The sequence below is a fragment of the Nicotiana attenuata genome, unplaced genomic scaffold, assembly GCF_001879085.1.
Source record: "Nicotiana attenuata strain UT unplaced genomic scaffold, NIATTr2, whole genome shotgun sequence".
Taxonomy (NCBI): domain Eukaryota; kingdom Viridiplantae; phylum Streptophyta; class Magnoliopsida; order Solanales; family Solanaceae; genus Nicotiana; species Nicotiana attenuata.
The window spans coordinates 1-22,528 of record NW_017675480.1 but is presented as its reverse complement, the minus strand read 5'-3'; the positions used below and the strand labels follow the sequence as shown (position 1 = coordinate 22,528).

General features: G+C 38.8%; 1 protein-coding gene across 1 annotated transcript; it reads left to right on the top strand.

The window, feature by feature from the left end:
- Positions 1-10,335: 10,335 nt before the first annotated feature.
- Positions 10,336-14,344, top strand: LOC109220123 (UPF0503 protein At3g09070, chloroplastic-like). Its single transcript, XM_019384588.1, has 2 exons — positions 10,336-12,545; positions 13,688-14,344. Exon 1 carries the CDS (start codon positions 10,624-10,626, stop codon positions 12,532-12,534), a length of 1,911 nt encoding a protein of 636 aa, XP_019240133.1. The 5' UTR covers positions 10,336-10,623; the 3' UTR covers positions 12,535-12,545; positions 13,688-14,344.
- The last annotated feature ends 8,184 nt before the right edge of the window (positions 14,345-22,528 follow it).

Below are 22,528 nucleotides of genomic sequence, written 5' to 3'. Positions count from 1 at the left end.
AATGCCCAAAATAGGCTAAAACTTGAATCTGACGAGTGCTGCTGCTATCTGATGTCTAAAACTTGACCTAAAAATAATAAAATATTCTATTTATACTATGCCAGAAAAATCGGACAAAAATACCCTTGCAGGGCTGGCGCGGACCGCGCATAAATGCAGCGCGGCCGCGTAGGGGTCTTGGCCTTCGATCATTCACTTCTGGAACTGGGGACGCGGACCGCACAAAGAAGTAGCGCGGCTGCACAGGCTAATGAGCGCGAACCGCACAACACTGAAGCGCGACCGCGTAGACACCAGCGCTGACCGCGTAGAAATGAGCGCTGACCGCGCTTGGAGACTCCTGAAATGGGTGCTCTCTGAATCTCCTAGCGCGGCCGCGCAACAAATCAGTGCGGTCCGCGCTAGGTCCTCCTGTCCCTACTTCAATGATTTTTGATACTTGAGCAGGTTTCACTCCGTTTCGAGCTGATTCTTGACTTTCGTCATCTTGTCGCTCAAACCTGCAATCAAGTGCACTTTGTAAGCATTCTGAGTCTATTTCATGACAATTCATACATAAGGCATAGGCAAGTATGGGCATAAAACGTGTTAAAATCACAGTTATCAACCTTCCGGGCATGCCGCCTGATAGAGATATTGATTTTGGCATTGATCTATTGCCGGGAACTCAGCCCATTTCTATTCCATTGTACCGTATGGCTCCTCCTGAGTTGAAGGAGTTGAAGGAGCAGTTACAGGAATTGCTTGATAAGGGTTTCATTCGGCCCAGTGTATCACCTTGGGGTGCTCCTGTCTTATTTGTGAAGAAGAAGGATGGTTCTATGCATATGTGTATTGATTATCGCCTGCTGAACAAGGTTACAGTGAAGAACCGTTATCCCTTGCCTCGTATTGATGACCTGTTTGATCAGTTGCAGGGTGCTCGAGTGTTTTCTAAGATTGACTTGCGTTCAGGCTATCATCAATTGAAGATTCGGGAGCCAGATAGCCCGAAGACTGCCTTCAGAACTCGGTATGGTCATTACGAGCTCCTTGTTATGTCATTTGGGCTGACCAATGCCCTAGCAGCCTTCATGCATTTGATGCACTGTGTATTCCGGCCATATCTTGATTCATTCGTCATTGTCTTTATTGACAACATTCTGGTGTATTCCCAGAGTCGGGAAGATCATGAGCAGCACCTGAGGACAGTGCTCTAGACTTTGAGAGAGAAGAAATTAAATGCTAAGTTCTCGAAATGTGAGTTTTGGCTGGATTCCGTGGAATTCTTGGGTCACGTAGTTTCGAGTGAGTGCATTCAGGTGGATCCGAAGAAAGTGGAGGCAGTGCAGAGTTGGCCCACACCATCCTCAGCTACAGAGATCCGCAGTTTTCTTGGCTTGGCAGGTTATTACCGTCGATTTGTTCAGGGGTTTTCATCTATTGCAGCCCCTATGACCAGGCTGACCCAGATGGGTGCTCCGTTCCAGTGGACGGAAGAGTGTGAGGAGAGCTTTTAGAAGCTCAAGACAGCTTTGACTACAGCCCCCATTTTGATATTGCCTACTGGTTCGGGGTCTTATACTGTCTATTGTGATGACTCGAGGGTTGGCCTTGGAGCGGTATTGATGCAGGACGGTAGGATGATTGCCTACGCGTCCAGACAGTTGAAGGTTCATGAGAAGAATTATCCTGTCCATGATCGATCTCGAGTTAGCTGCCATTGTTCACGCCTTGATGATCTGGCGTCATTATTTGTACGGTGTGCCTTGCGAGATTTATACTGATCACCGGAGTTTGCAGCATCTGTTCAAGTAGAAGAAACTTAATTTGCACCAGAGGAGGTGGTTAGAGCTGCTGAAGGACTATGATATCACTATTTTGTATCACCCGGGCAAGGCCAATGTGGTGGCCGATGCTTTGAGTCGCCGGACGGAGAGTTTGGGGAGTTTGGCTTATTTAGCACCAGCAGCAGAGGCCCATGGCGATGGATGTTCAGGCCTTAGCCAGCCAGTTTGTGAGGTTGGATCTTTCGGAGCCCAGTTGGGTTCTAGCTTGCGTGGTCTCTCGGTCTTCCTTGTTTGATTGTATCCAGGAGCGTCAGTTTGATGACCCTCATTTGCTTGTCCTCAAGGACAAGGTGTTGCATGGCGATGCTCGAGATGTGACTATTGGTGATGACGGGGTGTTGAGGATGCAGGGTCGAGTTTGTATACCCAATGTTGATGGGCTTTCGGGAGTTGATCCTAGGGAGAGTCCATAGCTCGCGTATTCCATTCATCCGGGTGCCACGAAGATGTATCAGGATTTGAGACAACACTATTGGTGGAGGGCGATGAAAGAAAGATATAGCTGGATTTTGTAGCTCGGTGCTATTAATGTCAGCAGGTGAAGTATGAGCACCAAAGACCAGGTGGATTGCTTCAGCAGATAGAGATTCCGGAGTGGAAGTGGGAGCGGATCACCAATGGGCTTCGTATCTGGGTCCCACGGACCTTGAGGAAGTTCAATGCCATTTGGGTTATTGTGGAGGCTGACCAAGTCCGCACATTTCATTCCTGTATGTACTACCTATCTTTGGAGCGGTTGGCGGAGATTTACATCCGGAGATTATCCGTCTGCATGGTATTCCAGTTTCCATCATTTCAGACAGAGGTACTTCAGTTCACAATCACGGTTCTGGAGAGCTGTACATCATGAGTTAGGACTCGGTGTGGAGTTTGAGCACAGCATTTCCACCTCAGACGGACGGAACAGTCCGAGCGTTCTATTAAGATTCTTGAGGAATATGCTCTCGTGCGTGTGTGATTGAGTTTTGGAGGGTCTTGGATCAGTTCTTGCCATTGGCGGAGTTTGCTACAACAACAGCTATCAGTCCCAACATTCAGATGGCACCGTATGAGGCTTTATATGTAGGCGTGTAGATCTCCGGTGGGTTGGTTTGAGCCGGGTGAGGCTAGATTATTGGGCACAGACCTGGTTCAGGATGATTTGGAGAGGGTCAAGGTGATTCAGGATAGACTCCGTACAGCCAGCCCAGACAAGAGAGTTATGCGGACCGGCAAGGTTCGAGATGTTTCCTACATGTTGGAGAGCGGGTTCTACTTCGGGTTTCGCCTATGAAGGGCGTTATGAGATTTGGGAAGAAAGGGAAGATGAGTCCGAGGTTATTGCCCTTTTGAGATATTGAGGCGTGTTGGGGAGGTCGCCTATGAGCTTGCCTTACCTCCCAGCCTGACAGGAGTTCACCCGGTATTTCATGTTTCGATGCTCCGGAGGTATACGGTGACCCGTCGCATGTGTTGGATTTCAGTTCAGTCCAGTTGCACAAGGATCTATCTTATGTTGAGAGCCAATGGCAATATTGGACAGGCAGATTCGAAAGTTGAGGTCAAAGAACATTGCATCTGCGAAGGTTCAGTGGTGGGGTCAGCCGGTCGAGGAGGCGACCTGGGAGACCGAGCAGGATATGCGCAGCCGTTACCCTCATCTTTTCACTACTTCAGTATGTCTCTATGCTGTTCGAGGACGAACGAATGTTTAAGGTGTGGGAGGATGTGACGACCCGGCCGGTCGTTTTTGAAGAATTAATGCTCCGATCCCTATTAATTGCATTCCCGTATTTGTTTCTACTATTGTGAGTTGCCGGGAAGATTTATTTGGAATCGGAGAGTTTTGGACACTTAGTCCCTAATGAGAGCTTAAGTTTTGGAAATTTGACGTAGTCAGAGTTGTGTGAAGACGGCCTCAGAATGGAATTCCGATGGTTTCGCCTAGTCCGTTAGGTGATTTCGGGTTTAGGAGAGTGTTCGGATTGTTGTTTTGGAGGTCCGTAGCTAATTTAGGCTTGAAACGCCGGAAGGTTGAAATTTTGAAGATTTCCGGTTCGATAGTGAGATTTTGATCCGAAGGTCGAAATGGATTCGGAAGTTGGAGTAGCTCCGTAGAGTTTGAATGTGACGTGTGTGCAAACTTTCAGGTCCATTCGGACGAGGTTTGATAGACTTTTTGATCGAAAGCGATATTTTGAGAGTTTTGAGTTCTTAGGCTTGAATTCGATCTAGTTGGTTGATTGATGTTTGTTTAAGGTGTTTTGAGGATTGGTAAGTTTGGGTAGTGGTATATGTCTTGTCTGTCTTTTGGTTGAGGTCCGGGGGCCTCAGGATGATTTCGGGTGGTTAACGGAAAGGTTTGGAGTTGAGAGTTGCAGCTGAAGTTTCAAGTCTGCTATATAACCGCACCTTGCGGCTTGGGGACCGAGATGCGCGACCACGCGAGAAGCGGTTCCAACAGCCGCAGAAGCGGTTTGAGGCTAGAAGAGAATTGACCGCAGATTACGGTCAGGGCACCGCAGAGCGGCACCGCATCTGCGGTAGAGCAGTCGCAGGTGCGGATATCCCCCTTTAATGAAATATCGCAGATGCGACCGGGTCTTCGCAGAAGCGGGACCGCAGATGCGGTTTCACTAGTCAGAAAAGGGGCAGAATCGAGGGTTTAGTTCAAAACTCTGGAAATAAAATCAAATTGGAGCTCGGGGTAGGGAGATTTTGTGGGGTTTTTGAAGAGAAGATCATTGGGTAACAATTCCTCATCTCTTTCTAGTTGTATTCCACTAATCCATTGTTAGTTTTATCATTAATTTCGGATTGGAAATGATTAGTTGGGGAAAAATTGGAAGAAAGTTCTTAGACCTAGAATTCGAATTTTGATTGGGAATTTGACCTTGGATTTGGATAATTTTGGTATGCATGAACTCGTGAGAGTATGAGAATTCTGAAAATATAAATTTTACCCGATTCCGAGACGTGGGCCCGAGGGGTGTTTTGGTCATTTTACATAATTTTGCGTATTAGCTTGGAATTTATTTGTAGAATCAGTTACTTGAAGTGTTATTTACATTATGCAATTGAATTGAATAGATTTGGGCCATTTGGAGTCGAATACTCGTGGCAAGAACGTGGTTTCGGGTTGATTTGGAGCCAATTCGAGGTAAGTGGCTTGTCTACCTTGTGTGGGAGAAACTCCCCTTAGGATTTGGTATTATTGATGTTTGAAATGCCTTGTACGTAAGGTGACGAGTGCGTACTTGTGCTAATTGTTGAAAAATCCGATTTCCATTAAGTATTAGAATTTGTGTTTTTCCTTTCCGTTTATACTACTTGCAAGTTAAGCCTGTTGTTAGCTTAGGGAAGCATGTCTAATTGATTTAACTGCTTATTTGTTCTACTGCCCTATGTGAATTATGTGCAGCATGCTAGGTTAGAAATACCTGCTTTACCTTGGTGTGAAATTTGATTGAATTGAGTATTCTTCTTGTTGCTGCTGTGCATTTACTTTGGGACTACGGGACGGTATCCTGGGAGATCCCCATGTATGTTTACTTTGGGACTACGGATTTGTATTCCGGGAGATCCCCCTGCACTTTTACGTTAGAACTACGGGATTGCACCCGGTAGATTTCCCCAGTATTGAGTATTTATATTTGGGACTACGAATGTGGTATTTCGGTAGATCCCCGCGCATTTATGAGTTGGACTACGGGACTGCACCCGGGAGATCCACTGGATATTTATATTTGGGGACTACAGGACGGTATCCTGGGAGATCCCCCGGTTGTTATCTCTGCGTTGAGCTGTATTTGTTTTTCCATGATTACTTTGTTTCTGTCAAAGTTGTTGTTGTTCTTCTATCCTGTGTTACCTTTTTACTGTTGCACTTAAGCACACCGTCTTATTCTACATTGTTATTATATCTTGTATTTCCTTTAACCTCAGTAAGGCCCTGACCTTCCTCGTCACTACCCGACCGAGGTTAGGCTTGGCACTTACTGAGTACCGCTATGGTGTACTCATGCCCTTTCTGCGCATGTTTTTCATGTGCAGATCTAGGTACTGCGACTCAGACTTATCACGCTTGAGGCGAGGCGCTTGTAGAGACTCCGAGGTATATCTGCCGTGTCCGCAGACCGAAGAGTCCCTTTCTACTCTTGCTTTAAGTATTAGCCCTTCTGTTTCCTTTCTTTGTTAGATATTCTGGAATTAGATACTATTTGACATTCAAATGCTTGTGATCATGAGATTCCGGGTTTTGGGAAATGTTATTAGTTTCGAGAGTTGATATTGTGTATGCCGAGCGGCATTTCAGACACTGTTTTATTTCACTATTTCGGTTCTTAATTATTTCTTCCGCAAGTTTTGTTTATTTTCCGCATTGTTAGGCTTACCTAGTCGTAGAGATTAGGTGCCGTCATGATGGTTCACGGAGGGCGAACCGGGGTCGTGACACTAGTGTCATAGCTAATGAGTCAAAAGCACGCCTAAAGCGTGGCAGACCATTGGGTTTTCTAAGGATCGAAATCCTAGAAAAAGAAAAACAAATGATCAAGATGATACTAAGAAAGAGTGTCATGAAGAAATCTACGATTTAACCAATCCTGAGATTCACGAGGAAATCACTAAGTATGAGACTCAAGAAAATAAGGAACTATCAATAAACCCAATCGATATTGAGACAAATTTGAATCGATTGGATATAGTGGTGGATTATGTCTTTGCATACAATATTGCATCTAGCATTATGCAAAATAGTGAGGATCTTGAACCTCAATCTGTTGGAGAACGTCGACAGAGACGTGATTGGCCAAAGTGGCAAGAAACAATCCAATCCGAGTTGGTTTCACTTGCGAAACGTGATGTTTTTGGGCTTGTATTCCAAACACGTAATGGTGTTAAGCCTATTGGCTATAAATGGGTATTTGTACGTAAAAGGAATGAGAAAAATTAGGTACAAAGATATAAGGCACGCCTTGTTGCACAGGGATTTTCACAAATACTTGATATCGATTATAAAAAGATGTATTCTCCAGTTATGGATGCTATAATATTCCGTTATCTCATTAGTTTTACTGTCCATGAAAATCTTGACATACATTTAATGGATGTGGTTACAGCCTACCTTTACGACTCACTTGATAATGAGATATGCATGAAAGTTCCCGAGGGATTTAAAATGCCTGACGCACATAATTCAAAATCCGGGGAAATATTTTCAATCAAATTGCAAATATCTTTGTACGATCTAAAGTGATTATGACGAATGTGGTATAACCGTCTTAGTGAGTATTTATTAAAGGAAGGTTATATAAATGATGCCATTTGTCCATGTGTTTTTATAAAGAAAACAACATCAGGATTGTTGTGCTTGCCGTATTTGTTGATGACATAAACCTTATTGGAACTCCTATAGAACTCCAAAAGGAAATTGATTATTTAAAGAAGGAATTTGAGATAAAAGATATCGAAAATACAAAATTATATCTCGGTTTGCAAATTGAACGTTTGGCAAACGAGATTTTTATTCATCAATCTGCCTACACAGAAAAGGTATTAAAACGGTTTTACATGGATGGAGCACATCCATTAAGTACTCTGATGGTTGTTCGATCACTTGATGTGAATAAGGATCCGTTCCGACCTCAAGAAAGAAATGAAGAGATTCTTGGTCCTGAAGTACCATATCTTAGTGTAATTGGTGCACTAATGTATCTTGCTAACACTACAAGGCCTGACATAACTTTTTCAGTTAATGTCTTAGAAAGGCATAGTTCTGCTCCTACAAGGAGACATTAGAATGGAATCAAACACATATTGCAGTATCTAAAAGGGACTATCGATATGGGCTTATTTTCCGATTGCGGCCCCGATCCTGTCGGTAATGCCGATGCTAGATATTTATCTGACCCACACAAGGCTCGATCTCAAACGGGCTATGTGTTTACATTTGGAGGCATTGCCATATCTTGTCGATCGACTAAGCAGTCAATCCTGGCTACTTCATCTAATCATGCTGAGATAATTGCTATTCATGAAGTAAGCCGAGAATGTGTAAGGTTAAGGTTTATAATACATCTTACTCGAGAAAAATATGGTTTGAAGTGTGACAAACTACCCACGATTTTGTATGAAGACAATGCAACATGCATAGCCCTATTGAAGGGAGGATTCATAAAAGTAGATAGGACAAAGCACATTTCACCGAAGTTATTTTTCACATATGATCTTCAAAAGAATGGTGATATCAATGTGCAAAAGATTCGTTAAAGTGATATATGGCTGATTTTTTCACTAAATCTTTACCGACGTCAACCTTCAAGAAGCTAGTGTACAAGATTGGGATGTGAAGGCTGAAAAATGTGAATTGATGCTCTCATCAGGGGGAGTTAATACACGTTGTACTCCTTTTTCCTTACAAGATTTTGTCCCACTGGACTTTTCTTGCAAGGTTTTTAATGAGGCAACCAAAAGACGTATTTCTAAACATGTGTACTCTTTTTCCTTCACTGAATTTTTTTTCCACTAGGTTTTATTTTGGTTAAGGATTTAACGAGGCACATTATCTGTTGAATAGACATTCAAGGAGGAATGTTATAAATATAATTATATTTAAGGTGAATGTCTATATTTTAGAGAGATACTAGGGTTTGTTATTTAGTGGCTAAGCCACTTTTTCCTATAAATAGAAGTGTTCTATTCCATTGTAATTCACCCCAAATCAATAAGAATTATCTCTCTTTCTTTGCAATATTCTTATTTATCGTTTCATTACATAAGCAAGCTTTTAGACCCCAATGACGCATTTTAAAGCCGTGCGAGCCTAGGTCCAAAACGGACAATATCACTTGTGGGCTGAGCTGTTAAAATTATATTGTACTATATTATTTTGATGAATATTTTGGATAATCGTTTGCCGTCGTTTTATTATATCATGTCCCAACAATATAAAGAATAAACTTGCATTATTACAAAGAAAAAGTAGGGTATGAGGTATAATTATTATATAAGAAGGTTGGGTAAAGGATAAAATATAATTATTGAATAATAAGGAAATGGCAAAATGAGAGACCAAAATAAGGTAATGACACGACCACACCATATCGATCGTTACATCAAGTAACACTTTTCGTTGTTACGTAATGACGGATTTAAGGAAACGATAATAAAATTTAACTAACAATCAAAAACATATCAATATCATATTTAAAAGGGTAAAAATCATTTACATCCCAAAGTTTATTCTAAAAATCAAACTCATCCTTCAACTTTGAGTAATTGTCATTTTCATCCTTTCATCCTACACAATATCTATTTTGTATATTGTTAAAATCGATGTAATATCTATTTTAACAACATGTAATATCTTTTTTATATTGTTTAGATATTTTTTATGCAGATATTTATTCATAAGTTAAAAATATTATATCTTATGATATATTTAATCAAAGTTCACTAACATTATAAATAAAATAAACATATTATGATTTATTACAAAATATATTGCTACCTAATTATTATTATTATTATTATTATTATTATTGTTGTTGTTGTTGTTGTTGTTGTTGTTGTTGTTATTATTATTATTATTATTATTATTATTATTATTATTATTATTATTATTATTATTATTATTATTATTATTATGCATATAGTGTATGTCAGGTGTGCGTATGATTTTAAGTTCCACTATAATTATTATTCTCTATGTGTTTATGAATTTTTGACTTTTGATCGTTATTACTAGATGTTTTCTAAATTATAAGTAAAGTTCATGTAAAGTGTAAATAGATCATTTTTGCAAATTTATTATAAAATTTACCTTTATTTTTTTTACCAATATTTTTTACTATCTCCATTGTATAATTAATTTATAAATTTTCACTCTTTTTTATTTTCAATTTTGTAAATAGATTGAGTTTTGATTGCTATTAATAAAATTACTGATACGAGTAAATTATTTATTGTAGTTTTTTCTCATTTATTTCACTATTGAACGTCATTAACTTATATGCTTGACTACTACTTCTCACTTTTTTGGGTTTCGAAAAAAGTTTGTTTAATTTGTCTACAGGTAAGTCGATAATACAAATTAAAATAAAAAATGTTACTGTATTAAAGAACAAAAATTAGAGATAAGAATTAGAAGGTAAAATAGACATTTTAAGAAGTCACCTTTGATATGAGGATCAAATGATAATTGTTCAATAGATATTACATCCAAAGGAACTGTAAGTGAAAAGGGTAAATTTGACCTTAACTAGTTGATATTAAGCAATTTTGCTGTTTGTTAGAGTTTTGGTTTAATATTACCTAAAACTCTCATTTTTTACTTTCACTCTTAATTGAGCTCCAATCTGAGAATGGTTTTAAACTATGTTAAAAAATAAAAAAAGATAAATATGGACATCTTTTGTCGTGGAATTCATCTATTTTCCGCTGTAGCTCATTAGTATAACCAGTTGATAACAACGGGACTGTAATGGTTGGTCAAACAGAACAATAGAATAATGTTTAAAAAAAAGATTAGGGAGGATACAGAAGTCATTACAGTATTGAGTTTCCGTTAAGAGAACGGAGAGAGGACAGATTTTCATTTCATTCTTCATTTTCTTTCTGCTTTAATTTCTCTCTCCCTTCAATTCTCTTCTTCTTTTTGCTGTCTCTTTACTTTGCCCGTTGTAAGAAGAGAACCCAAAGCTCTCAACAACAACAGCTTAATTCACAAATCACAATCACACAGCATTTTGTTTCCTTTCTCACTTTCTATTTACAGTAACATGAGCAGCGTGCGCATTGCACATTACCACCTGGTATGAATCCCACCACTACTGCTGACCCAACGCAACCACCGCCACCGCCACTGCCACCGCCGGCGCAGCCTCCTCGTTCCTCCTTCAGCTGTGACCGACACCCACATGAACAGTTCTCCGGATTTTGTCCTGAATGTCTCTGCGAACGCCTCACTACTTTAGATCCTTCTTCTTCTTCCTCTACTAATAATAACCCTTCTTCTTCTTCCTCTGTCCTCAAATCCCTTTTCTCTAAAACTTCTAAACCCACTTCATTTTTCCCCGAACTTCGTCGCACTAAGTCCTTTTCCGCTTCCAAAAACGAGGCGTTAAGCTTCTTGAGTGGTTCTAGTTTTGAGCCCCAACGTAAGTCCTGTGACGTACGAGTCCGTAACACTCTCTGCTCCTTATTTTCCCTTGACGAAGACACAAAAAAGACCTCCTCCCTAAACCCTCATTCTGAGAATACTGCTGATGCTTTTGTCAATAGACCCGTCCTCGAGTCTAAAGAAGAAGAGGAAGACGAACCAGAAAACGATAACGCCAACCACAGAGATAACGGAAATGTGGTAAATGAAGAAATAACTGAAGAGTCCCCTGTGGAAAACAGTTTTGCAGAAATTGTGGAAGAAGAGGTAGTGAATGGAGATATATTACTAAAGCCGATGAAAGATCATATAGATCTCGATTCTTCGCAGGCGAAAAAGCAGACTTCAGGAGGAGGAAGGGACTTGAAGGAAATTGCAGGAAGCTTCTTATCAGCTGCTTCAGTTTTCAGCAAGAAATGGCACAACTGGAGGCGAAAACAGAAGGCGAAAAAACGAAACAATGGTGACAACAACTCATCTACTACACTCTCATTGGAGAACCCCATTTCGAGGAGGAAATACAACAACAGGGACACTCAATCGGAAATTGCTGATTATTATGGATTCGGAAGAAGGTCTTGTGACACTGAACCTCGATTTTCTCTCGATATTGGGAGGATTAGTGTTGATGATCCCAGGTACTCTTTCGACGAGCCACGAGCTTCTTGTGATGCCCATTTTGTCGCGAGGAGCCTTCCGAGGATCATCCCGCCTATGGTTTCAGTGATAGAAGATGTGCCAGTGGTTCATGTTCCACGGGCTGATGACCAAATTCCGGTGGAAGAGCCGCGTGTTTCAGTGAGCTGCATCAATGAGGATGGTGATAGTGATATGCCTGGAGGGTCTGTTCAGACTAGGGACTATTACTTGGATTCGTCGTCCAGGCGGAGGAAGAGCCTTGATAGATCTAACTCAATTAGGAAAACAGCAGCTGCTGTAGTGGCAGAGATTGATGAGATGAAAGCAGTTTCCAATGCTAAAGTTCTGCCTGAGAGGGACTCGAATTCAAATTCAAATTCCAATTCTCTAAGGGATGATTTAACGGAGACTTTTGAATTGACAGGGTTTAAGGATAATGCTTCTGGGATTGGGATTGGGGAACGTAAAGGGTCAAAAAAATCGAAGAAGTGGGCGTGGAATATATGGGGTTTTATACATAGGAAAAGTAATGGGAACAAAGATGAGGAAGAGGACAGGTATAGTAGATCAAATGGGGTGGAGAGGTCATTTTCAGGATCTTGGCAAGACATAAGGAGGGAGACTAATGGTGATTTAAGAGGGGGTCTTAATAGGAATATGTTTAGGAGTAATAGCAGTGTTAGTTGGAGGAATTCAACTAATATTGGTGGTGGATCTTTTGGTAATGTGAGGAATCTTGGCATTGATGCTAATGGTCATGGTAAAAAGAAAGATGATTTTGTGTTGGAGAGGAATCGGAGCGCAAGGTATTCGCCTAACCATATGGAAAATGGATTCTTGCGGTTCCATTTTGCTCCAATGAGAGGCAGCCGGAGAAATTTACCTGCGCAAACTAGGCCAAATGGGAGGAGCGTGCTTCGACTGTAGTGATATCCAAGGTCCTTGGTGTTTCTTTTGATTAAAATGTTAATTTTGTCGCATTTGTTATTATATATCACTTGTGTTATTGTATTTTTTGACGATGCATTTGTCATAAGTTCTTGGATTTATTCTAATATAACCTGAAAAGTATTTTCTTTGGCTCTAGTCCTTTCTTCTTGATGTCTATCTCATTTTCTTTTTGTTTCGTTCTCAATGAATTAGCTTCATGTCTTAGTTGAGTAAGGTAACTATATCTGTATATGCTTGTTTTGGATTTGGTACTTTTTCTTCTTGTCTTTTACTTCTTTTTTCCTTTTTGCTGATTAAATTTGTTTATTAAATCTTACCTCCTAAATTCCATGTTCACCTGTATATTCCATTTTCCTTTTTTACAATAGTTCCAATAAAGAAAATGGTGACTTAACTGTCATATTTGGCAGTACGACAGTTAAGGATCTGCAATCTCACTTGATACCAGTTTCATGGTGCTTCAGTTGTCTACTTATCTGTCTTCCAAGTTTTATGTTTGAATCCTTTCTTCACATATTTAACCGCCAGGATATGGCAATCTCGCCCGTGAAAGTATGCTCCTACAACTTGTAATTATATCCTTGAAAACTTTTATATGAGGAACTGAAGATCCACCTCCATGAGTATATCAACTACAGTCAGAAACAAATCTGATTTGACTATCTTAACAATGACCTGAATTTGCAAAAAGTTGATGGCTAACTTATTGAGATTCTGGATACATGGAACTCCAAGCTATTTGGAGGTGTCACATTGATCATTGTGATTCTGCTTAATACGAGTGCTATACTTGCTCGGTCTCTGGATTACCTTAATACAAGCCTTCACTTTACATTAGTGATTTCATGATTGTTGCTTGTTGAGTTCATTATTGTGTGTTGGTCATTGTCGATAACTCTTTGCAGAGTAGTCCTTGTCAAGGAAACAAAACGTAGTGGATCACCCACCCAAAAAAGAAAAACAATAATGTGGTTGATCAAATGAGCATTTTGACTTTGTTAGTTTTTAGGTAAAAGCAAAGTCACACAGGCAGTGTTCTGCTTAACATGAAGTTGTATAGTTCCCTGTTTGTACCTCATTGGAACTGACAATTATTATTTTCTCCTCATTTTACTTCCTCTCAATCCAGGAATCCAATTTGAGGCTCTGGGTGTACTACAAGTCAGTTATCTTTCTTGGTAACAAGCGTGAGACTAAGTCAGTTCTGTTTGAGGTTTTCGCATGGACTTGTTGTTAAGAGGCTCTATGGTAGTTCAATCAGATAAGTTTGGGAGTAATCCAATTTTCTTGGGTTGTTTTCGGAGAACTGATATTGACACGATATGGTTGTTACCAACAAACTTAGCTGAGAGTATTGGATGTCAAAGAATCAGATTGCTCATTTTGGAGAGACTGTAATTTACACAGATGAAGATTCAAATAGAGATTGAGTAGAAAACCTGAATCTTTCTTCCTTGGACGTATATAAAAGTTTATCTGAATTGGTATATGTGGTGTACAAAACATGAGCTTGGTCCGTGGATAGCATTACAGCTTATTTCTTGATTGATTGGGGTCTGTATCTTTTGAGGGGTTATTGCTTAATTTTTGAAGTTAATAAATTTGTGCATCTGTGGCAATGTAAAGTCTTACTAGAGTAGTATTATTTTTCATCTTAGCTTGTCCTTCTCTCTTGAATCTTGATAGACCTTCTGCAATGGTATCTAATACTATCTTGTATTTCCCAGCTGTAACTAATGCGGCACCTGCATATAATTTTTAACTGATTCTCAAGCAATTTGTAGCAGTGTACAAGTGTAGCAATGTACAGTCAGGATTTTTATTTCTTGAACAAAGTAAAAGTTTGGCCTAAGTTTTGAAGGGAATGCAGGACTTTGCTGCTATAGGCTACAGGTGTGGCTTAGTTGTCAATTAATAAAAACCATGGAAGGCAAGGCAATTTCAATAGAGACAAAATACTTAAGGTTATTTCATTCTATCTCTCTAAGTTTTGGCGAATATAAATATTTGATACCTTTATTGGTCGGAGGTAGTATGTCCTCCATGAAATAGTTGAGATATACTCTCCGTGTTTCAGTTTATGTGAATTTATTTCCTTTTTGGTCCGTTCTAAAAAGAATAACTCCTTTCTAAATTTGGTAATAATTTAACTTAAACTTACAATTAATGAGAAACTTTTATAACCACACAAACATTCTGGCCCCTTTTTGACATGTTTAGAACCGCACATTCCAAAAGTCTTCATTTTTTTTCAAACTCCGTGCCCAGTCAAACAAGTTCACGTTAATTGAAACGGAGGGAGTAAATGACCTAAGCTTCAATCTCAGAGAAGTTCCTTATAAAATTCATACCATTGTTCGTTCGCTGTACTTGCCATAGTCCTTTATTCGGTTAAATGGGCGGGTCGGATCAGATATAAACGGGTTAAATAATTGATAGTAATTCAAAAACGGATAATTATCTGACCTGATCCATATTTAATACGGATAAAAAACGGGTTAATTAGCGGATAATATGAATATCCATATTATCCATAGCTTCTTGAATACGATTACTTTTTAAAGAATTTTCTAGTCTTTCCCCATTTTGAGGCTTTACAAATGTAAAAATTAAACTTATTAGTTATCCATTAGTTATCCATTTTCTAAATGAATAATATGGCTCTTATCCATATTTGACTGGTTTTTAAAAAATTCATTATTCAACCTATTTTTAATGGATAATATGGGTGGGTAATTATTTTCTTTTCACCATTTTGCCACCATATCGGTTAGTGATGATTATGGTCTCACAAGTTCATATAAGCTGAGTAAAAAAAAGTAATAATAGATTTTTACTGTAGTCATTTTGAAATTAAAGTATACGATATATTCATGCACTGGCTTGAATTAGGTAAATATCGTAATTTCATCAGCTCCGTGTTTATTTTTGAGAGAACATAAATGGACAAAGTAATGATTATATCTCAAGTAGTGAGGTGTTTTACTCATCTAAATGGGAAATCAAAGTAATCAAGCCGGCCAGCTCCAAAAATTCTCTTGGTTAAAAGGTTCAATGATCAAAATATGCTAACCAAAGTCAAAAAGTGACAAAATTAAAGAACAAATCTTTAACATGCCCTCCTCATACAATTCAATAGAAAGGAAAGATGAAAAAAAGATGTAACAGAAGAGGCTCGAAATCCTATGGCATGTCGACTTTTTCTACCCATTAAAACCTCCTCTATAGTGGAAATGGCTGACAAAGATTTTCTTGAAAACATTAGGGATTTGCTCCCTTTTTCCAACAGCCACTAGGGATGTTTGGATCAATGTTTTAAAAGACGGGGCGTGAGGCGAGGCGTTTTACTTCTGATGAGGCGAGGCGTATGCCCTGAGACATGAGGCGTAAGTCCCACAGATCTTTAAATTTTATTAATTTCAAGAATTTTAAGATAGTATAAAATAAAAAATAATTATAAAAATTACATCAAAATCACAAAATTATAACAAATAATCTATTTAAAATATTTACAAATTATAATTCGACTATGAATAATACGAAAAGTATGACATATATCATAATATGCAAATTAGTTGCAACGTCATTATAACTCAAACATCAAAAGTAATGTATTCGATATGAAATCTTATATGTATCTCTTATGGAGTAATAAATCTTGAAAGAATTTCAATATTATAATTTGATATTTACTTAAAATACTTCTTTTATTTAATATGCTTTCTATTTGAGAGAGAATTTATATAAAAATATAATTCATATTAAATATGATTCTCTAGCATCATTTATTTTTAAGTTTCGGCAAGTTAATAAAATGACACATAATTCACCATACAATATCATGATAACTATTTACACTAGCTAATACTGAGATATTAAATTAATAATTATTTTATCTCGTATACGTGAAAAAAATAATTATAAAAGAAATTATTGACTAGTATATAGTAAAGACGAAAACAAAAGTTAATAAATAAATACTTTTGAAATGAAAGATTATTTAAAATTTGCTATCATAGCAGCCTTAGTGGATAACGTGCAATAATATTTATTTTAATTATGACATAAAATACTCTCAACTTAATGATTTATAAATAAGAAAAAAGTAATTTTGAATAGTCAATGATATGTTAAGAAAATTTGAGGATTTACAAGGTTAGTTACATACAATTGCATAAGTTCTATTAGGCGAGCCAGTACCCTGGGCGTTGGGCGTGTCCGGGGCGTAAGCTCCGGTGGCCGAGGCGTAAGTCTCACGGAACTAAACCCCACACATAAACCTAGGGGTGTTTTATGAGCGCTCCGCCCCCGGGCGAGCCCCGGACGAGTTCCAATTCTGCCTTTAAAAACAGAGGTTTGGATGGGGTCTGCATAACACATGGAAATCTTTACTGCTCTTTTCCTTGATTTTTGATTTTTACTAGGACTCCATTACATTTACAAGTGCTTTATGTAGAGCTACACTATTTATTACGTACTTTCTAGTCGTTAAAAAAAAATAATTTGTAAAACTTATGATCTAAAATAAGCTATAAATATATTTGTGGCAATAAAGCATCACATTAAAGGTAAAATAGGGAGAAATTCAAAAATAGCCAGATTTACCACTGGTCGTTGAAAAATAGCCAAGTTTCAAAAGTCATCGAAATTTAGCCACTTTAAATCTGAGCGAAAATACTGTTCAAAATCCAGAAAAATACGCCCGCAAATTTTACGGGAGTTCCAGCATAAGTATGCTTGAACTCCCGCAAATTTTACGGTAGTTCCAGGATAACTATGCTGGAACTCCCGCAAATTTTACGGGAGTTCAAGCATAATTATGCTGGAACTCCCGCAAATTTTACGGGAGTTCCAGCAAGTATAATTGTCCAGTATAATATACTGGAGTTTGGAGCACCAGTGCTCCAGTCTCCCGCAAATTTTACAGGAGTTAGCAAAGTATACCGGTCCAGCATAATATGCTGGAGTTCGTACACAAATGCACCAGAACTCCCGTATATTATACTGGACCGGTCCCTGTTGCAGCAAAATAGTAGCTATATTTCATTGACTTGATAAACGCTGGCTATTTTTCATTGACCAGTATGAAAACTGGCTATACCATGATATTTTAACGGTAAAATAGGGCGTATCAGATTAAATTATTTTTAAATAAATAAACGTTTCTGTTTGAGACAGGCTAAAAGAAAAGAGTGCCAAATAAATTGAGATAAATGGATTATTTATTTCATACTTTTTATGTGATAGTATTTGATTGAGCACGAAATAAAATAGATTTTTTTTTTGGAAAAAAAATCAAAATTAGCCAAATTTACAACTGGTAATTGAAAAATAGCCACAGTTTCAAAAGTAATCGAAATTTAGCAATTTTTTCATGTAAATGATAAAATCTGAACAAAAACACCCTTACAAATCCGGAAAAATTGGAGTTCGAATCATATGAGATTCCAGTATATTATGTGCTGGAACTTCATAATGCGATACTTCCAACATAATATGCCGGAAGTTTATACGTAGGAGCTCCATAATTCAACATATTATGCTGGAACTTTTTGTTTTTCAGCGAAATAGTTGCTATATTCCAATAACCTTGCAAACACGACCTATTTTTCAATTATCCGTCCGAAAACTGGATAGTGTGTGCTACTTTAACAATTTTTTTTGGGGCACTTATGATCTTAAATACGTATGGGCGTGTCTCCAAATTGGAAACTTAAAACTTCTTATTTAAACAGTTAAAAGGAGCCAATTTTGTACCGTGAAACAGTTGTTGGACTGGATGTAGGAGAGTAACTTGAAGTTCTTTTGCATGCCCATTTAGATGAAGCTCTAAAGGTGTTTGATGATATGTTTGAGAGAGGGTTGTGTTCGGAAATAACCCGCTTCAGTGTTTTAATTGATGGGATTTTCAGAAATAGTGATTCTTAAGGAACTAAGGATATTTGGCAGCGGTTGATAAGGGGATCACACGTGTTGCCAATTGGTTTCTTTAATGAGATAATCAGTGGTTTTTGTAGGTTTGGCAAATTTAACGAGGAATTGGAGCTTTGGGGTAGGATAGATTAAAGAGGATGGATGTGTTTGCTTGTAGTTCCTTGATTCATTTGTTGTGTGGACTGGCTATGTTAATGCGATTGAAAGTAAATGCATACTCAACCCTGAACAAGAATATTGAATTTACTTGATGTTGTGGTATATAGTACACACTCAATAGCTGTTGTAAGGTTGGGAAGATTAGAACATGTTCTGAGTTGTGGGAGCTGATTGGAAGGAAAGTCTGTAGCAGTCCTAGTAGTTACAATATTAATGAGAGGTTGGTTTGAGGAGTTTCACTTTGAATTTCTTGACCGAGAGTGGTTCTGTACCTAATCCCACATCTTTTGGAAGTTTAATTCACGGGTTGTCTGAGAATGGGTATCTGAAAAAGGTTTTGACTTTGTTGAGATATGAAAATGATGGAGGAGAAATGGATTCTTTTGCAATTCATCTATCATTAGTGGATTATGCAGTGAAGAAAGCTTAGATGAAGCAATTACATGCTGGATTTGATATCAAAACGAGAAATAGACCGAGGATTTGATTCTCAGCTTACAATGACCTGATCAATGGTTTATTCAAGCATCTGAAACTGAGGATGCAATCAGATTTTTTGGTGAAATGAACACTAAGAAGAGCTCATCCACTATTCTGTGACGACCCGACCCGTCGTCTCATGAGAACCGCTCCGTTTCCCCCATTTCCTGCTTCGTTATGCTTCATTATCAGTGTCTTGTGTGAACGAGTTGAATTGGGTTGATTTTTGGAAGGAAATGAGACACTTAGTCTCTTTAAGGAAGACTTGTTTTGGAAAAGTCAACCGGATGTTGACCTATGAGTTAGAGGGCTCGGATGTGTATTCCGACGATTCGGTTAGCTTCGGGGGATGATTTGTGACTTAGGAGCGTGATCGGAAGTGATTTTGGAGGTCCGGTGAAGAATTAGGCTTGAATTGGGCGAAGTTAGTATTTTGGCGAATTCCGGTTGATAGGTGAGATTTTGATCCGAAGGTCGGAATGGAATTTCGAGAGTTGCTGTAGCTTCGTTAGGTGATTTGGGATGTGTGTGAAAAATTTCAGGCTATTCGGAGGTGATTTGGTTGGGTTTTTGATCAAATGCGTGTTTCGGAAGTTTTAGAAGAACTTAGGCTTGAATCCGATGTAAATTTGGTGTTTTGATGTTAGTTTTGGTGTTTTGAGAGTGCAACTAAGTTTGAATGATCATATGTGACGTGTTAGTATGTTCGTATGCGGTCCCGAGGAGCTCGGGTGAGTTTCGGATAGGTTTGGGCTGCGTTGTGCTCGTTTTTCTTATGCTTCGACGTCGTTTCTTCAAGCATAAATGATATCATATTGAACAAATGAGCTCCGATTACTGTTTTGAATAAAGCATTAGATCCGTATCGTAATTACGGACCCGTAGCAAAAAGAATCGTCGAATTTGGACATCGTATGAGGATTTTATGGCCATTTTACCAAGGTTGCCCAGATTTTCAGGTTAATGACGAAATTGCCCCTGACGCGTATTAAAAACTTGCACTATTTGCAAATCTTAAAACCTACATATCTCCTTCATTATAAGGTCAAATTGGGTGATTCAAAAGCCTAAATTCATTAGAATTTCACAAGGAATCTATTGGAAGCAGTAAAACGCGTGATTAGTATACCTATAATGAGCAGATCGAGTTTTCTTCCAATTTTTGAACGGGAAGAAGCTTTTGAGGCGATTTTTAAGAGAGAAAATCAGTGGGTATCACAGAGGTAAGTGATTTGATTATTAAAACTCGTTTATGGGTGATTAAAGACCATAATCCCAGCCTTTAATTCATGAAAAATAGTAGAAAAATAGGATTTTGGGGCCTGAGATTATGAGACCTTTAGGGGTCGATTTGAGGGGTCAAACGGACTCCGATTTTGGTGTTCTTTATATGTACGGAATCGGGAGAAGATGAAGAACACTTTTCTATAAAAATTTCTGAGTTTCGAGAAGTGGGCCCGGGGCTCGGTATTTGTCAATTTCGGGATTATTGATGTTTTTCGATTATTTTCGATTGGGTATTGATCCTATAGCATAATGTGACGTATTCGTTGTGGTTTTGGTCATATTCGACGCGCGAGGAGGTCGATTTGAGAGGCAAGGGCATAGAGAGCTAGGATTTTGGCCGGCTTGAGGTGAGTAATAGATGTAAATGCTGTTCTGAGGGTTTGAAACCCCGTGTTTGCACATCGTAGTGCTATATTGAGGTGACTTGCACGTCGGGTAGCGAGCGTGGGGTAGAGCACCATTAGGGATTGTGACTCGGTCCGTCCCGCTAGATGAATATACTGCGTATTTGACTGAAATTCACTTATTATTATTATTTTAATTGAGCTGATTGCTATATTTGGGCTTCGTGCCAATTGATTAAATCCTTCAGGGATTGTTGTTACTGGTTTCTTACCATTTCTACATTTTATTGAACTCAGTCCTAGAATTTAATACTATTTTTTGCAAACTCAGCCACTTTTCTCAAACTAGAAACTTAATTAATATTTTTAAATGAAGTTTGGGCTGAATATTTCTATATTAATGTGCCCGAGAGGCTTATGTGATTTTGGACTGAGTATGGGATCGGGCTGCGCGCCGCAGCGGTATGATATTGATATTGATATGAGGCCGAGGGCCTAGTTGATGCCACGAGATGGCTTATTATTGCGCTTGGGCCGTAAGGGGCCCCTCCCCGAGTCTGCACACCCCGAGTGAGCGCCGTCGACGATAAATAAATGGAGCGGGCTGCACGTCGCAGCGGGTACTGGAGATTACCGGTCTATGTGTTGCATTGCATATTTGATTGTCATTTAATTATTTATCTGTTGTGGGATTTTCCATAATTGTTTTCACTAATTTTACTGATTTTATACTACTGGGTTCAAGTTGCTGTATTTATAGAATTACTTTGTGCCTATTCAGGATTTCTTATTCTCATCCTTTATTTATGTTTATTACTCACTGGGTCAGAGTACTCACATTACTCCCTGCACCTTGCGTGCAGATCCAGGTACACCTGAGGCTGTGTGAGGACTTCTCTGCCTAGCATCATATCTGGAAGTTTCAAGGTAGCTGCATTTGACGTTCGCAGTCCTGATCTTCCTTCTATCTTATTTGCTCTATTTCCGCATTTCTAGAGAACGATATGTAGTAGGTTGATACTCATGTATTAGAGGCTCAGACTTGTGACACCGGATTCTTTGGGCTGTGTAGTAGTATTTCTACTTGGGTTTTCCGCATGTTTTAACTATATTTCAGAGTTTCAATATTATGACTTAGTAATTATTTGTGTTAATTGAATCATGAGCTGTATAAAAAGGGTTAAGGTTGTTGAATTGGTCGGGCTTCCCTAGCAGTGTGATGGGCGCCATCACGACCGGGGTTGGGGTCGTGACACATTGTCACCTGCATTGGTTAACACGTTGTAAAAACTCACAATTAACAACTACAACTATCGTTGGGTTGCCTCCCAACCAGCGCCTTAGTTAATGTCGTGGCACGACGGTTACAACAATTCAATGGGTTGCCTCCCATCCAGCGCCTGATTTAACATCGCGGCACGACGCAGACAAGCGCATTTAAGGCTCGCTCGACCTATGAGGTTCTGTCAATTGGATTTCTGTCACTTCTTTTGGTTCACTCATACCTACATATGACTTCAATCGCTACCCATTGACTCTAAACTGTGAGAGTCTTTCTCCGAGGCAATCTCCACAGCCCCTGAAGGGAGTACTTCGACCACTTGAAATGGACTAGACCATCGTGACTTAAGCTTACCAGGGAACAACCGTAATCGTGAGTTGTAGAGCAATACCATGTCCCCGGGTTTGAAATGTCGCTCAACAATGTTCTGGTCATGCAACCTCTTCATTATTTCCTTGTACAATTTTGTGCTCTCAAAAGCAAG

Bases quoted from the DNA above. Each gene is read 5' to 3' on its own strand.
- LOC109220123 (XM_019384588.1), top strand. From the start codon at position 10,624: ATGAATCCCACCACTACTGCTGACCCAACGCAACCACCGCCACCGCCA.